This window comes from Rattus norvegicus, chromosome 1 (assembly GCF_021556685.1).
Source record: "Rattus norvegicus strain SHRSP/BbbUtx chromosome 1, alternate assembly SHRSP_T2T, whole genome shotgun sequence".
Taxonomy (NCBI): domain Eukaryota; kingdom Metazoa; phylum Chordata; class Mammalia; order Rodentia; family Muridae; genus Rattus; species Rattus norvegicus.
In genome coordinates, this window is record NC_141534.1 from 95,661,793 (window position 1) to 95,678,878 (window position 17,086).

Below are 17,086 nucleotides of genomic sequence, written 5' to 3' on the forward strand. Positions count from 1 at the left end.
TACTTTTAAATTTATTTTATGTGCATGAATGTTTGTGTGTGTGTGTGTGTGTGTGTGAGTGTGTACACACTCACATGCGCACCCGTACACCTTGTGCCCACAGAAACTAGTCTTACGGTCCCTTGCAACTGGAGTTCCAAGCGGTTATAAACCATCATATGGGTGCTGGGAACCAAACCCAAGTCTTCTGCAAGAACCAGTGCTTTCTTAACCACTGAGCTACCTCTCCAGCCATTAATAAATTAAATGGAGTCTGATCTCACTGTCTAAGACCCTCCCAGCCTCCCAAGGTCTAGGACTACAGGCTTGTGTCACACCCACTCTTTCACTCATTCTTTTTTTTTTTTGGTTCTTTTTTTTTTTCCCCCCCGGAGCTGGGGACCGAACCCAGGGCCTTGCGCTTCCTAGGCAAGCGCTCTACCACTGAGCTAAATCCCCAACCCCTCTTTCACTCATTCTTAAAGGTGTCTGTGAGGATTATAGTCCTTATGTTAAGGTGCTTAAAAGGGCTTGATGCATCCATTCTCGGTTAACAAGCCAGGTTGTGGTGGCATACGCTTTTAATCACAGAACTAGGGAGGCAGAGGCAGGTTTGGTCTATAGAGTGAGTTCCAGGACAGCCAGGGCTATACAAGGAAACTGTCAAAAAACAAACAAAAACAAAAACCAAGTAGAGGAACTGGACTAGCTGTTCTCTGGAAAACTGGTTCCCAGCACTGACCTCTGGAGTTTCATAAGCACCAGAGGACCCAAAATGCTCTTTTGGCTTCTGGTCGTCATCCCTGCAAGCACCATGTACATAAGTACAAAATAAATCTGTTTGAAATGGTGACTTAGATGTGTGTTCTTCTAGGATGCGTGTGTGTAGGTGGCCCACAAGCACCTGTAACTCCAGCTCATATGCATGTAACCACATATTTTTGAATCTTAAAAAAACAAAAAAAAATAACCTTGGGCTAATAACCTTTACTCCTTTTGGTGTTGGGTCCTTACCTCAAGCCCTTGCCCGTGCTAAGCATGTGTTCCACCGCTGAGCTACATTCTCAGCTCTCTTTCAAACTCCATATATAAATCTATGGACTCTGGAGAGTTAAGCGAGAGAGTACTTACGGAGGATCTGGGTTCAGTTCCCAGCCACCACATGGCTTACGTGGCTCAGTTCTAGGGGACCGGGTGGTGCACACACACATACACATGAGCAACCATACACACAGAATAGCTTCTTTTAAATATATGGAGTCTTTCCAGACGTCCATTAACGCCCCCTCTTCCCTCACAGTCACAACCTGCACCACCACAGGGGCAGTCTTCCCACAGCTACAGATAGCCTTTGAAATGTAAATCAGTACCCAGGAGCCTTCCTGTGGTCCTGTCTCACTCATGGAGGTGACAAAGCATATACAATGTCACACAAAGCCTCTTCACCCTCCTTTCCCAGGATCCGCCTTGCTAAAAATCTACTCCCAACCTAGCAGCCACAATTCCTACCTTAATAGCTGGTGCTGGTTGACCCCTACACACACCCATGGAACCCCTCCCCTCCCGTTGTTCACTGTGTCGCCACCAGTCACAAGGGGGCCTGACACATTAGGGGTTTAGTAAATGTACTTGACTGGACAGATAAACCCAGCTGTGTGACCAGTTTGGGACTGAAGGATGTATAGGGGAAGAGGAGTAAAGTCAAGCCCTTCGGGTAAAAAAGGGCACAGGGCGCGCCAACACGAATAAAGACCAGGCTGAGACACGGTCACAGACATTTCTTGGAGCAGATCTCAAGCCCCCCTCCCCCAATGACAAGGCTGGATCTTTGGCCCCCCCATCCTCCTTCCACTTCAGCCTGCCCTGCCACTGACAAAGTCACAAACTGGCTGGGAATCAAGATCAGGAAGATAAATGTTGGCATACCTCCCCCAAAATCTGGGGGGCAAGCATCCAATCTGAGGGGCAAGCAGCTGGAAAATTGGGGTCAGGAGCTCCAGGATCTGAGGACTTCCTGGCCCCCAGAGTTCAGTCCTCTATGCACCCCAGATATGGGGGCAATGGAAGGTAATCATGGATCAGAGGTGGGTATCGACAAGGAACAGGGCTGGGGGACCTGGGAGAGGGGGTACTGGGAGATGGGGGACTAGGGAACCTTCCCCAAGTCCCCACTGCTTAATCTGAAGATCTCACAGCACCATACAGCACTCTGGTCCCCCTCCCCACCCCTTCCCAAAACGAGGTAGGTTAAGAATGGAGCTTCCCCCGCTTACCATGGAAGGGGGGAGACCGAGGCACAAAGAAGGGATGGGGACCCAGGCTGCCCCAGCCCCCAGTCCCTCCGCCCTCAGCTCTGGTGGGTCTGACATTGATGAGAACTGGGAAGAATGGGGATGGGAAGAACACCCCCTTCTTCCCATTTTCTCTCACCCATCCCAGGGTCTGCTTCAGGGAGCTGAATCACAGGTTCCGGATACAATAAATAGTTAATAAGTTAAAGGAAGTGACACAAATATTAATCCCTTGAATCCCTACAAGGCCACCCAAGTCTGGGTAATGAAGAATGGTTCAAGTGCACATTCCCAGGTGCTTAGGGCCAGATATGGGTCCTAAGCCCATGAACCATTGAGACTGTATTGGCTCTGAAACCTTGGTTCTCCTATCCAGGACAGCAGATCCTAGTGTCTCTACTTAGGGTAGAGAGGCTGTGGCACCTCTCTTTTCCGTGGGGAAGTACCCAAAACAATACTGATCTTTCCAGAGCGACTCCCAACTGAGATGGAAAAGATTCACGGGAGAGGGGACCTGAATGTACTAGGGGTTATGGTGTGGGAAATCTGCCAGGTTAGGGATGAGGGCCAGAGGGGGGCTTCTGTGGAGCAATTGCTGGCCCCAGAAGTACTGGTGTGCAAAGGGTAGGCCTTCTCTGCTACTTCTGCTTGACCCCTGCAGCTGCCTGCCTTTACTGAGCTGACAGCCCACGTACAATCAATCCTCCATGGCAAAGCCAGGCCCTAGAGAAGGGAAAAGGAAACAGCTGTGTGGTCCCAGATTCCAGGAATCTGAATTTACACTGGCACAAGTGCCCCGCCCTAGGAAAAAGGGGGAATGGGTGGGAATCTGGGCATTGCTGGGACATTCCAATTTCATGGGCCTCTGGATGGCAGGACACAGGGGTGGGGGGCATGAGGTGGTGAGGTATGGGGGCTTCATTAGTCTAGAAGTGCTTTGAATTCAAGAACATCTGGAGCCCAAAGGTGCTGGAATCCTGGAGCATCTTGTTGCTTAATGTCTCTGGTATGAAGGGACCAAGGTGACCAGCCAAAGCCAATCCCAAGATTGTGGGGAACTTGACTCCTGCACCTAGAGCCCAGTGATATCTCGGGGTCTTAGATCCAGTGCTCTTAAAGCACCTTAGATTTGCTCTAGGGCTGAGAGTCAAGGGCTGAAGGACCTGGGTTACCATGACCACCACATCTTCTAAGTTCCAGGCTCCCACCCAACTTGGTGAATGGGGAATGTAGACAGAAGGAAGCCGATGTTTTCAGAATATACGGGGTCTTAAAATTCAGGCCTAAGAGAAAATGGAAGGTTAGCTAATCTCTACAAACCAGTGTGTTGGGCCCAAAATGCTACTGGCCTTCAGCCATATACTTAAGGGTACCAGGTACCTAGAGCCCACCCATGAGGGGTAGGTGTTTGGTCCCTGGCTCCCCAGCATCTTGGTATCTGATATCTGGACCTTGATGAGCTCTGAAAAGGGCACCCCAAGTCATTTTGGTCAGAAAATACCTCATCTGAGGATATCTAAGGAGTTAATGCATTTTAAATCTGGGGTGCTAGGGAATTTGTGGGTCACTTGCACATGAACTGACGGCAATGTCTGGACTTGTAGGAGTGGGTAAACTTCAGGTCAGTATCTGGTGATTCCAAACCCCCCTGGTGTCTCTTACCCAGGAGGGTTTGGTGTCTCCAGGTCCTGGGGTTATAAGAGCAGCCAAATGTGCAGATACCGGGTCTCAGGTGAAAATTCAGGGACCAATTTCTGGTGATTTTCGGTCTCTGGTCTCAAGGTCTAAGTCATTTTATATAGGGTCAAGTTTTAGCAACTCGTGACTAATTTGGGGGACCGTAATATGAGTGTTTACAATGTCAAGAAACGACCTGAAGTCTGGGTTGGGCATTTAGACAAAGTCAGGGTCCAAGATCCCCGGGTCTCAGGGATGTGAGCTCCTGGGCCCCTTGAGATGCAACGTTTGAGATGTCCTAAGTCTCCTAAGTTTCCTCAGTGGGGAAGAGGGAGGGAGAATCCAGAATTCAGGATTTCGGGTGGACAGACACCCTGATGAAGCTGGGTCTGGGGATCTCAGTCCTCAGTTTGGGGTCCAGGTACCAGATCCGGGATCTCTCAAAGCCATTCAAGTTCCAGTTGTACCTAAGTTTGGGTTTTAGGTTCATATGGAGTTCAGGGTCCCAGGCCTTCAAATTTTGGGTTTTCAGACCGATTTTCCAAACCAGCCCAACAATCCTCACCGTGCAGCCTCCTCGTGGCGACCCCCACAGCCCGCACAGCCACACCGTGCTGCAACCCAGTGACAGGCGCGCAGGGGCGCATAGCAACAGAGGCAGGGCACTGCCAGGGACAGAGCAGCCAGAGCAGCCCAACGCGCAGCAGGGCGCGGGTGGCCTGGCTCACAAGCACACGGGTCGGAGAAGTCACCCTCGGCGTCCGACAGGCAGTGGTACAACAAGCTCTCAGCGCACCACAGGCAGCTGAGCCTGCGCACTAGCAGGCGACCTGGGTCGGGGGCCTCTGCGCAGCGACCACCACGCCCATCTGCCCGGCGGCGGAAGAGTGCTCGGCAGTGCACACAGCGCGCAGCCTCCTCAGCCTCCGGGGAGGCTTTGGCTGGAGCAGGGGTAGGGCCTGGGCCTGGGGGTGGACGAGCAGGGAGTGCTGGGGGTGCAGCCTCTGTGAGAGGGGCAGGGAGTGACACTGGGGGACCCAGGGCTGCACCCCTCAATGCACCAGTCTTGGCAAAGCGCACAACGCAGGTAGACAGGGCAAGAGGTGGAGGCGGTGGTCCAGATCGCCGGTAGTCCTCATAGCCACGGCCGCCCCTGCCCTGGCTCCCTGCCCCAGCTAGAGACTCGGAAGGTTCTGGAATCCCAGTGAACGGTAGAAGCGGAGGGTAGCTCTGCAGAGCCAAGGACAAGGAGGTCAGGTTAGGGAGATCTGCAATTTACTCAATACCCATAGGCTACCCAGGTTCGGAAGACCCAAAATCCCAGAATGCAAGCAGAAGGCATCGTCAGAAGGGACTGTGTTCCCCTGAACTCTCTTGGGCTCGGGGTTCCTCGTGCTCACAGAGACAGCAAGATAGACAGCAAACACACACCTTACGGGCCTAGTGGCTTAAGACTTCCCAGTTCGGTCACACTCAACCCCAAGTCCCTCCTTCCGGATAAAGTAAACAGTCTTTTTACTTCTAACACCTTCTAACATGTTAGAAAACCTGTCCATGTCACCCCCCAAATCCCTGCATAAACTACACAGTCCTTAAATTTCCCAGAGAGCTAGAGACACTTGGAAGTTCCTACCAGCTCTCAGGAGCCCAGGAGTCTGTTTCTGACCCAGCGCCTCCAGCACCTTCCCACTTGCTAGGCAAGCACTCTATTGCCAAGCTACATCCCCAGCCCCAAACCCAGGCCCTTTCTACTCCACTACCACCTTTCTACTCCACAGTCAGGCTGACCATTTCCTGGGATCTGTGTCCCTTATCATACAGTTGGACTTCTGCTGCAGTCAGCTTAGGGAGCTGTCCAATTCTATCCAGGCTTACAGCAGAGGGGCGGAGGGCAGAAGAGGAAGTCGTACCTGAGCAGAGGAGCGGCGCCTTTGTGGGGGCGTGGCCGGTGGGAAGGCAGTTGCTGACTCCACTGTGGCAATGGGAGCGACAGCTGTGGGTGGAGTCTCCTGGCGGCTGTGACTGGAGGAGGAGTCGCTGTCCACGTGGGACTGAGGGAGATTGGTGAGGCCTCAGTGCAGGGGAGTTTCCCAACCAAAGAAAGATGCCCTTACATAGATCTCCCTTCTATTCAGAGCAAGTGCTGTACAGCCAGGAGGTCTGGGCTTAAACCTTTGCTCTGCTACAGACAGGTTGTGTGACAAGTGTCCTCTTAAAATGGGGGTCATCATAGTACCTATTCTTAAGGATGTGTTGAGGACAGCTTCCTCTTACAGCTTCCTCTACAGCCTAGGCTCGATACAGTCCCCCACTGGTGCTTCTAGGCAACAGCTGTCCCTATACTAGCCCCTTGCTAGTGGAGTCTGGGCAAACATCTACCATTTAGCCACTCTCTCAGTCCCTCACAATGGGTTCCACCACATCAGATCTACCACCCTTAGCCCAGGCCTCAAACTCAAAATCATCTTGCCTTTCCTCAGGTGTAGCTGGGGTTATAGGTGTGTGCCATCCGGACTCTGGATATGGGCACCGTTTTTACTAGACCCCTAATAGCTCAGATCACCAAGCTACTGGAAGGGCCACCCCACCATACTCTCCTTCCTGGAAGCCCACTTCCTTGGCCCACCAGTACATTGCAGCTTCATTTTCACTACATCTCAAAAGGATAGTTTGCCTTCCTGGACATCTTTCTTCCACCCAAACCAGGCCTTGTACTTTACCAGCTGAAACCCCACTTCCAGGCCCTCTGCCCCCTTTCCTGTAACCTCCTGCCTCATCTGTCTATATCCCCCCGAGTACCACACAGCATGCCAGAAGAGCCTCACACACAGGAACTGTGCACGATTGCTGGAGAGCCACCTCCGTCCCTCATGACCTTGAGACTGACTCTCTCTGACCTAAGGAACTAGTATGTTCTCTCAATATTCTCATAAACTCTCATAAACGCTCTGCGTCTCATTCAGTATCACTCTGTTCAATTTATTCGGCCCATTTGCCTAACAACGGGTACTAGGCACTGTTTTAGGCACGAGGTGAAGCAAGGTACTAGCAAAAGATCCTTGGCCTCTGGGAGCTGACGTGCTAGCAGTAGAGGGAGGGTAGGAAACAGAAGAAAACTGTCTCAGGGGGCTGGAGAGGTGACTCATAAGTTAAGAGCACTGAGTGCTCTCCCAGAGGACCCGGTTCAATTCCCAGCAACCACATAGCAGCTACAGATAATCTAACATCCTCATACATACATGTACATGAAAATAAAAATAAATGATTCATTTTTTTTTTACAAAAAAGAAAGAAAGCTGTCTTAGAAGGGAGAGGAGATTAGAACCAAGTAAGGGACATCGGCGGTTGTAACTGGGGAGTGGTCTGACATGGAAAGGTTTCGTTTGCTCTTTGAGACAGAATTTTTCTTGGTAGACCAGGCTGGCCTCAACCCTATAGCAATCCACCTGCCACCCGCTTCTGTCTCCCAAGTGCTGGGATATAAAGTCATGTGTTTACCTGGAGAAAATGCTTTATATATTCCAAGCTGGCTTCAAAATTCTATCATAGCCCAAGAATGACCTTGAATTTCTATCCTCCTGACTCCACTTCCCTAGGGCTGAGATTACAGATGCCAGCTGCGGAATCAAAGCCAGGGCTCTGTGCGCGCTAGGCTAGTGCTTCCCTAACTAAGCAAGCCCCATCCTGGCTTAAGAATGCAATTTTAAATAGGTTGCTCAGTAAAGTCACCAAGAAGACATTTGTATAAAGCCTCGGGGAAAAAAAAGATTATAAGTCATGTCTGAAGACGTGTCCTGGACAGAAGGACCCCAGAACAGGAATACACCAACCCTGTTGCAATGACAGTGAGGAGTCTGACATGACAAGAAGATGAGGGGTAGACCAGCCCAGGCCCAGATGGACCCTATGTGCCATGGGAAGGTTCTGAATGGGGAAAGGGTATGATCAATCAGACTCAGCCATTGATAAAAGCCCCCTTAGCAATTCACCCCTATATCCCACTGTGTGTGTGTGTGTGTTTGTGTGTGTGTGTGCGTGCACGTGTGTGTGTTTGGAAGATGAGGTCAGACACTAGTGTGTGGAGAACAGATTCTAATCATTTTGAAAGTAGAACCTAGGCTAGGGCTATAACTCAGTGGTAGAGTACTTGTCCAGCATGTATAAGACCCTGAGTTTGAGCCCCAATACAGAGAAAGAAAAAAAAAAAAGAAAGATAGGGAGGGAGGGAGGGAGGGAAGAGGGGAGGGAGGAAGGAGGATGGGAAAGGCAGTTAAAAGCACTGTCTGCTCTTTCAGAGAATTCTGGTTTGATTTGTAGTTCACACACAGCAGCTCACAATCGCTGTAACTGAATTCCAGGCTAATCCAACACCCTTGTCAGGCCTCCTTGGGCACTAGGGATATAAGTGGGTCCACTGACATACATGCAGGCAAAGCACTCATACACATTTGAAAAAAATTTTTTGAAGAAAGAAAACAGAACCAATATTGTGACAGATTCTATGGGAAGCAGGAAAGAAACAAGAATCAGTCCAGCGTGGTGGTGTACCTGTAACCCCACCCTTGGGAGACGGAAATGGAAGATCAGGAAGACCTAGGCTAACTCCACCTCCTAACGGACCTATCAGTTTCTCATCGTCAGACTCTCATCAGTTTCCAACAGAGCCAGGGGCTTCTACTGATGGTTAGCGCCATCAAACTTCCCCTAACTCAGTGCCCAAGGCACTATCACTCAATGTAATTGAATAAGTTCTTACAGTAGCATATACAACCGTACACCATCTGTCCCTGGGTCACATGACCTGGGCTGTGTAACAAGGCCCTGTCAAGCAAGCAAACAAACGAACAAAAAACCACCACCACCACCAACAACAACAACAACCAAAACAAAACCAAGGGAGCCAAAGATGACTCCACGTTTATAAACCTGCAGCTCGGGCAATAAATAGACAATAGAATTATCGATTTGTGGAAGGGCGTTGTTGGCGCATGCCTTAAATCCCAGCACTTGGGAGCCAGAGGCAAGTTGATCTCTGAGTTTGAGGCCAGCCTGGTCTATGGAGTGAGTTCCAGGACAGCCAGGGCTACACAGAGAAACCCTGTCTCAGAAAACCAGAACAAAAGGAATTAGCAATTCATTTGTCCATGTAGTTATTTTAACATTTATTTCTTTTTATATTTTATATTTTTCTCTAAAGCACCGAGACAAAAGGAAGCTTGCTTCTATATCCCTGGTGCCTAAAACACTGCCTGGTATGGATGCTTCTTAGCACTTGAACAAAATGTATGAGTAATGACAAAACAAGAGGCCGCATATGGTGACACACCAGTAACTCCAGCATTCAAGAGGACTGACATCAAGGTTATCATCAGATACCTAGTGAGCTTGAGGTTGGTCTGGGATACATTAGACCCTATCTCAAAGATAAATGCATATACAAGAACAGAAAAACCAGAACCATAGTTGAATTGGCAGTATCCATTTGGGCCTGATTTTGTGTCCCTAGCATGTGGCCTTTTGTGGACTACACAGCAAGTATTTAGGAATATTTGTAGACTAGAACCAACCCACTGTCCTCCCATGGAAGAGGGACCCCGAGACTCACCGTCAGAGGGCAGGGAGTCTCTGCAGTATCTCGGGAAGGGGAGGAGGAGGAAGAAGAGGAGGAGGGAGTCAGCGAGCCTAGGGTGGGAAGAAGAGAAGTGAGTCCCCAGAGCCCAGATTCTCCCGTGTCTGTCCCTAAGTCTGACTGTCTGGGCTTGTACCACTCACCTCGACTCAGCGCAGCCAGTGCAGCCTGCAGGCTCTTCTGGAACTCATCAGCTTCCGCAGGACTCTGAAACGTCAGCCCAAACTTGCAGTCCCCCAGGCTCCAATGGTGGAAGATAGGGTTCACTTTGTTGTAAACCAAACCTGGCCTCAGGGTACACTCCAAGGTGGTCTGAGGGGCAGGAAGGGGCTAGGTCAGCTAACCCTAGCCATGCCCGTGACTTTCAACCCCAGTCCCTCTGTACATCCCAGCATTCCCAACTCCAGGTATCCCTAAACACTAATATACCCTCATTTTAGGAGATGGTATCTCTATTCCACAATATTCCTTCAATCCTTTCACTTCTATCCCCATCTGATTTCTTCCTCTGATGGCCCAAGAGAAACCTCAAATCTTATTAAATGTTAAAAAAAAAAATAACCTTTTCTCATACCCTAACGATGCCTCTTTTGATTGAAGAGAAAACATTATTTACACTTTACTGAACACATCAAAATATTACAACCATTTCTCTTCTGGTGCTTCAATAATCCCTGGAAACCTTACTCAGAGATAGTTACCTTCTAGACAGTCCACAGGATGCTGACCACTCTTTGCGTTCCCTCCATGTCCTTGTGTGATATCAACACTTCCTCTACACTGTTCCTCCTGCCCTGCTTTGAGACGTACCCCTTCCCCAAGCTTTTTTTTTTTTCTTTAAAGATAAATTTATACTACCTAGCCCAGGCTGGCCTGAACCCTTACAATTCTATGCTCCTGCTACAACATCCCTAGTGCTGGGATTAGAAGCACATGACATAGGACTGTCAACCACATTCAACACTTCTAAGCAGACCCCATAAATGCCTCCAGATACTTAGGGCAGACAAGGGCCACCTGGTTGCGGTCTCCTGGCGAGCATCTGTGAATAAGATGGGGCCAGAGGAGGATTCTGAGCAGAGGGAACGTGATGGGAGTTGGGTGTGAGCTGGGTCGTTATGGAGGAGCAGAACTCAGGGGCAGGAAGGTCACTACTGAAATAGCTGTGATAGAACAGCCACAGAAGCAGTGGACAGTAGGTCCCTAATCCTTCACCCCACCCCCAAATCCCAACTCTTAATTTACAAACCAGATTATTTATTCCCAACTCCATCCCACGGTCCACTTTGAGTCCCAGTGGTAGAGGGACAGTGTGACCTCTCCTTGCCACCCCCTCCCCAGCCCCATCCCTCCTTCCCCAGGGCCCATCCCACTCCCACACCCCAGGGTGGCTCACTTTCTGGTCCCGAAGCCGCTCCCCGTGGATGACGTAGTGCCCCTGGCGGGCCCCCCCCTCGGGCCTGGCCCCTCGGACCCGACATACGCTCACCTGGCTGAGGCCCCCGCCCCCCACAGGCAGCCAGCCCCCACTGGAGTCATCTCGGGCCATCACCACGGCTCGGACCCGCACCATGTACCTGGAGGAGGTGGGGAGGACAGAAACAACACAGGCCGTGAACTCAAATCCTGTTCCCAGTTTGAGCGTTCTCCCCAACCCTGCCCTCCTCCTTCCCCTCTTACCTCTGGATTTACCTCACCCTCAAGCCACCAGTACACCCACCCCTTGCCCACTTTCTTCTATCATGGCTTCTTTCTTCTTAGTGACATCTTGCCCACCTTCCTTTTTCGTATCTACCTTTTCATGCCATCCCCACCTTTTCAGCACCTTCCCCTATCCCCACCCCCATAGCCTGGGTTTGCCACTTCCCCTCCCCCTACAGCTCATACCCCTCAACCCCAGTCTCCTTCCCTCTCAACACAAACCCATAGCCCCACCCATTGCCCCCCCCCAAAGCTGGATTCCTGCGCATATGTATTTTCTCTGGACCCATCAACTCAGCTTCAGTGCCCCCAACACTGCCTCCACACCCCAGTAGCCCAGGCCACTAACTGGGTGAGAAACCCTAGCTTCCCCCCCACCCCTTCCCGGATTTATGAATGAGACCGGATGCAAAGCTCACTGAGTCACCCAGCAACCGGGAGATGGGCAGGGAGCAGAGAGAGAACCAGAAATGGCCAGAAAGAGAGGCCGAGAAAGAGATGGAGGCAGAGAAAGCCAGCAGCCCGCGACCGAAAAGATGCAAGGAGCATTTCATTCACAAAAATCAAGGCTGCTCCCGTTGGTCTCAGTTGAGGAAAGCCAAGGAAGAGGGATGGGAGGGGAGATAATGATCCATCCCCTCGCCCCCCATCCTTCAGAAACACCCCGCCCCCAGTTTAGGGGATGTAGCCCTCCGCCCAGCAATCAGGATTACCATTCAGCCCCACTGTCCCTAGGCTTATGAACCCTGAAATCCCAACCTTAGGAACCCAGGCAAGGAGTTCTAGCCCCCTCCCCCACCTGCAGGATGTCGGGTTTCCCCAGCCGTTCAGGAGGGGAAGGGGCGGCCACAGCGCCCCCAGCCCCCTTTTCTCAATGGGATGGGATTTTGTGAATGAGTAGTCACGTGACACTGCTTCCTTTGTCCGCCCGCCTCCCCCAACAACAGGTGAAGCAGGGAAAGAGGGCAGGGGTCCCCACCAAAGGCCTAGCTGAGATAGGGCACTGAGATCTTGGGGTGTCCTATGTTCCCACACATCTATTTTCCCGGGGAGAGTAGTCATCAGAGTTCCTCAATGGCGAGGGTCCACGACAGAATTTTGTGAATGGGGCATCCTCGGAAGAAGTCCAGGACCCTCAAATGGAGATTTGGTACCCCAAATGGCTACCGCGTAGTTTGGTGCCCCCACCCCCCTTGTTCTCCCAGCCTGTGTCCGCGGGGCGTAAGGGTGGGCAGAGGGTTACAGCTGCGATCCTGGCTGCCCCCTCATCCTGGCAGGCGGTATCTTCAGCCCCCCGCCCCCTCGCCACTCTGGGCACCTGCCTGGGAGGCTCCGGCCGGGCTCCGAGCGGCGGCGACGCGGCCTCCTCCTCCTCCTCCTGTTCGCTCCCGCTCCCTGGCTGGCTCCGGCGGCGCTGGAGACGGGCACCGGGAGCCGGGGCGAGGGGGGAGGGAGGGGGAACCTGGAAGACGCGTGTGGGGGAGGGGGCGGCTTGGGGGAGGGGTAGAAGCAAGGCGGGCGTACATTCCCGCTGGGTCCTAGAGACCGGCTCGAGCTACAACGAACAGCCCCTATAGCCCCCATTTTCTGGGGACCCAGAAGGGAATCCCCACTTTTCGACTTATCTGAACGGTTGGTCCCTGATGATATGAGAAAGCAACAAAAATAGACCCTGGTCTCAAGGTTCTAGAGAGAAGGTGGTCCACGGTCTGGGCTCCGAATGGGAGGGGCGGGATGCCTGGCAGGGTTCGAAAAGGGGAGGGGCCTGGGAGCCTGAGTTAGGAGGAGGTTTGGACGCTTAAGGAACTGAGAGGGTGCGTCACGGAAGGGGCGGGCGGGTGAGCCTTCTGAGCTACCGGAGGGAAGACAGGATCTTAGAAAGAGTTGCTGCCTGGACATAGCAAGGCGGAGCTTGGACATAAATTTCCTTAGTGGCAGGTCAAATAAGAGGCCCAAAAGGAGGAGCAACGTAGCAGTGTTTGTTATGGGCGGGGTCCGGGGAGGGGCTTAACATAGGGGTGGGGCATTATAAAGGGGTGGGGCTTAATGAGAAGGGGCCTGCCTACCCACTATGAAGGCGTTCCGGTATTTCTAAGGGTGATACAGGTTCGAAGGGCTGCGCTCAAGCTGGCTCACAGGGGGCGGGCCTCGAGCTCGGGGCGGGGCCTAGATCTCGGGGGTCGTCCTCGCTGTCTCGCCTACTTGCCTTCACCCGCACATCCGTTCTTTTCGGTTATTTTCTGCTACGGCCGTTCCCCGCCCTGCCTTGGGCCCACGGGGCAGTGATCTGATCTTTGGTCGGCTGGAGAAGTCGGTGAGTGAGGTCCACTAAGAGGCGGAGTCTGGGTGGAGCTTAAGGAAAGGGGTGGAGCTTAAGTTAAGAGGTGTCACAAACGCCAAGCGGGAAAAGTTTAAGAGGCTTGAGAATTTGTTGCAGGCTGAGAAGAGGGAGGGATCCAAATGATCGACAGGGAGAAACGGTGGGTGATCGGAGGGTTAGGACTAAAGGACTAGGGAATTAATTAGACCACAGTCCCAGGTACTTGTTAGGCAGAGGCGGACCTGACGCGGAGCGGGGAGGGGCGAGGATACCGCCCGATTCTCGACAATCGGGGGCGTGACTAGAGAATGGGGCGGGGCCTGGCTAGACTTGCGTTTTGAGAGAAGCTTGAATTCATTGTTGGCTACTGGGCATAACCATCATTACCCGTGTGGTTTGAAACTTTCGGCAGAGAGGCTGGCGAGACTGAGTCCTGAAGCCTGGAGATCCCGGGAGTGGCAAAGTGTTAGGGATGTGATCTAAGCAGCCAAGGGATCAGGGTTGAGCCTTTGTACATTAAGAAGTTAGGTTCGAAGAGTAAGAACCGCAGCCTTGAGACCATGGGGAAGGGGACGTGACCATGACGAATCGGAGAACTGAAGACTTAAGAGACGGGGGCTGAGAGAATATTGGAGGACAGGGCAGACCAATGCAGACAGGGGCTGTCCAAGAACAGCCTGAGCCGTGGAGTCCTCACAGAACCCGCCGACTGACTGGTGGAAGTTTCTTTAACCACAGTCCCCGACCTTCTTCAAAAATGGGGAACGTGCAGTCGGAGCCGTCCGCGGGCGGGGGTTCCCGAAAAGAGCAGGCCTCAGACCGCGCCTCGGACTCTCGTAGGACGCCTCTGGTGGAGCCCGAGGTGACCCCCTCATCCCCTGCCATGCGCCTGGCTCGAGGGCTGGGCGTCTGGTTCCCTGGCAGTTCCGGGCCCCCGGGGCTCCTGATACCCCCGGAGTCCCAGGCCTCATCCTCAACCCTGCCCCTGACCTTAGAACTGCCCTCGCCAGTGACACCCCCTCCAGAGGAGGCGGCTGCGGCGGCGGTCTCTACACCACCCCCGCCTCCCGTGGGGACCCTGCTGCCCGCCCCATCTAAGTGGCGAAAACCCACGGGCACTGCAGTGCCTCGGATCCGCGGTCTTCTGGAGGCGAGCCATCGTGGTCAGGGTGACCCTCCGAGCCTCCGCCCTCTCCCACCGCTGCCCCGGCAACTGACCGAAAAAGACCCGGTCCTGAGGGCCCCAGCCCCACCTCCGACGCCCCTGGAACCTCGGAAACAGCTACCGCCAGCACCGTCGACTTGTGACCCGCAGCCCCCGAGCCGCAGAATCACTCTGGCCTCGTCGGCCACAAGCCCCACAGAAAGCCAGGTCAGACACAGCAGCGAGGGTCAGGCGGCCGGGGGAGCCCACGGAGAGGGCGAAATGGCTCGGTCTGCTACTTCTGAGTCTGGCCTGAGTCTGCTGTGTAAAGTCACCTTCAAGTCGGGGCCCCATTTGTCCCCCACATCCTCCTCGGGCCCCTTAGCAGCCAAAGCCTCACTGGGGGCCAGTGGTGGCGGAGGACTGTTTGCCTCTTCTGGGGCCATCTCTTATGCTGAGGTACTGAAGCAAGGCCCCCAGCCTCCTGGAGCCACTCGTCCCTTAGGAGAGGGCCCTCGTGCAGCTCAGGAAACCGAGGGTGGTGACGGAGATGGCGAAGGGTGTTCTGGTCCCCCTTCGGTGCCTACTCCGCTTGCCCGGGCTCTACCGCCACCCCCTTACACCACCTTCCCAGGTTCAAAGCCCAAATTCGACTGGGTGAGCCCTCCTGATGGCACTGAACGGCACTTCCGATTCAATGGGGCTGTTGGGGGAATCGGGGCACCCCGACGGCGGACGACTACGCTCTCAGGGCCTTGGGGATCCCCTCCACCAAGGTCAGGTCAGACACATCCAAGTTCAGGGCCCCGAAGGCCCACACCTGCCTTGCTGGCACCACCCATGTTCATCTTCCCAGCGCCAAACAATGGCGAGCCTGTTCGCCCAGTGCCTCCAAGTCCGCAGCAGATACCTCCGCTGCCACCGCCACCGCCCACACCACCAGCCACGCCACCACCAGCACCGCCACCCACACCACAGCCACCAGCACTCCCGAGGACGCCGATACTGGTGGCCCGTCCGCCTACCCCAGGCCCTGGCCACTTAGAGTCAGCCTTGGCTCCCACCCCTCCCTCCACTTTGTCCCCGACTGCAGCTGCGGAGCAGGCCCCAGCCCCGACACCAGCCCCAGTCACATCCCAAGTTCCAGCAACCACCACCGCTGAGCTGTCACCCCCGATGCCCCAGCCCAAGATTCGTACACGCAGGAACAAAGGTCCCCGAGCGGCCCGGGGTGTTATCCGTGAAGAAGGGACTTCTGGAGATGGCCCTCGAGAACCGAATATGGCTCCGGTGACTGACAGCAGCAGTGGAGGGGGTGGCGGTGGTAGCAACGGAACCTCCACAGCTGGGGCCTCTAACAAGGGAACAGCTCGACACTGGCCGCCTTTCGAGGTGCTTAACTCCTGTCCCTGCAAGTGCTACTGCCGCCATCAACGCCGTCACCGACGTCTGCCACGCAACGTGTCTGCCTGGTGAGGGAGATGGAGGAGTGGGAAGGAGAGGGCACACTCCAAATCCTGCACCTATTTACCCTGGATGGAATAGGATTACACGCTTTGGCGTCTTGACCATAGGTTACCCACAGGTTACCTGGATCTCAATTTAGCTGAGCCCCAGGAGCCTTGGCCCTTTACTAGCCTCAGCTCCCCTGGTATATTCTGGGTGCCAAGCTGACCCTTGGTCTTTATTTGTAGCTTTCCTGCTGGTCTGACCCTAGTCACTGCCTTGACCCCATCCCTGAGGGCAGTAAGGATGGTTTATCAGAGATGGGAAAAGGAAACAACTGTTTCTGGAACCTGAGGGTGGAGTAATAAGTCTCTAATTTCCCTAGTCGAAATGAATCTCCCAGTGTTCCCCAGCCCTTTACGATCCCCACCCACCCATGAGCCCAAGGTTTTGGCTACTACTTTACCATGGGGGACGTGGCCCCTTCTCCAGCTTTGCTACTATGCTAAGCCCCTGGATTTGGTTGCCAGGACTGGCTATAGACAAAACCTCCTTTGGGGTCTTGGAGTTCCTCACCTTCCTTCCTATTCTGTATGGACAGACCTCTGCCCCTGAACACCCTTAGGAACCTGACAGCCTTCAGGGTTGTCCTTATGCCCATGGGGGAAATGAAGCCACAGAGACTATACAAGACAGACTCTGTCAATTCATCTTCCCAGGCTGAGTACACCCACCAACCACCTGAGTGAGCCACCTTGGGTGGCCACCGTCAAGCTGGCTGGCTCCCTGGTAGCTGGCCTAGAGCACTACGACTTGCAGGCCACTCATTCTACCTGAGTGCAACTGCCCACTCCCTCTGCCTCACCCTCCTTGCCAATAAAGTACCCAGTCTACAAGCT

The 17,086-nt window shown here is 53.5% G+C and overlaps 2 protein-coding genes across 14 annotated transcripts; one reads left to right on the forward strand and one right to left on the reverse strand.

Moving 5' to 3' along the window:
* Nucleotides 1–1,741: 1,741 nt before the first annotated feature.
* On the reverse strand, nucleotides 1,742–13,597 carry Spred3 (sprouty-related, EVH1 domain containing 3). 6 transcript variants are annotated; one of them, NM_001415863.1, is given in 6 exon segments: nucleotides 1,742–5,177; nucleotides 5,858–5,998; nucleotides 9,553–9,629; nucleotides 9,720–9,888; nucleotides 10,973–11,153; nucleotides 12,600–12,727. In NM_001415863.1, coding segments are annotated over 5 exon segments (1,233 nt in total). In that variant the 5' UTR covers nucleotides 11,150–11,153; nucleotides 12,600–12,727; the 3' UTR covers nucleotides 1,742–4,508.
* Ggn (gametogenetin) lies at nucleotides 12,266–17,085 on the forward strand. 8 transcript variants are annotated; one of them, XM_087653523.1, is made up of 4 exons: nucleotides 12,266–12,427; nucleotides 13,561–13,591; nucleotides 14,336–16,213; nucleotides 16,907–17,085. In XM_087653523.1, the coding sequence occupies exons 3-4, from the start codon at nucleotides 14,355–14,357 to the stop codon at nucleotides 17,022–17,024; spliced, it is 1,977 nt and encodes a 658-aa protein (XP_087509649.1). In that variant the 5' UTR covers nucleotides 12,266–12,427; nucleotides 13,561–13,591; nucleotides 14,336–14,354; the 3' UTR covers nucleotides 17,025–17,085.
* Nucleotide 17,086: the final 1 nt, after the last annotated feature.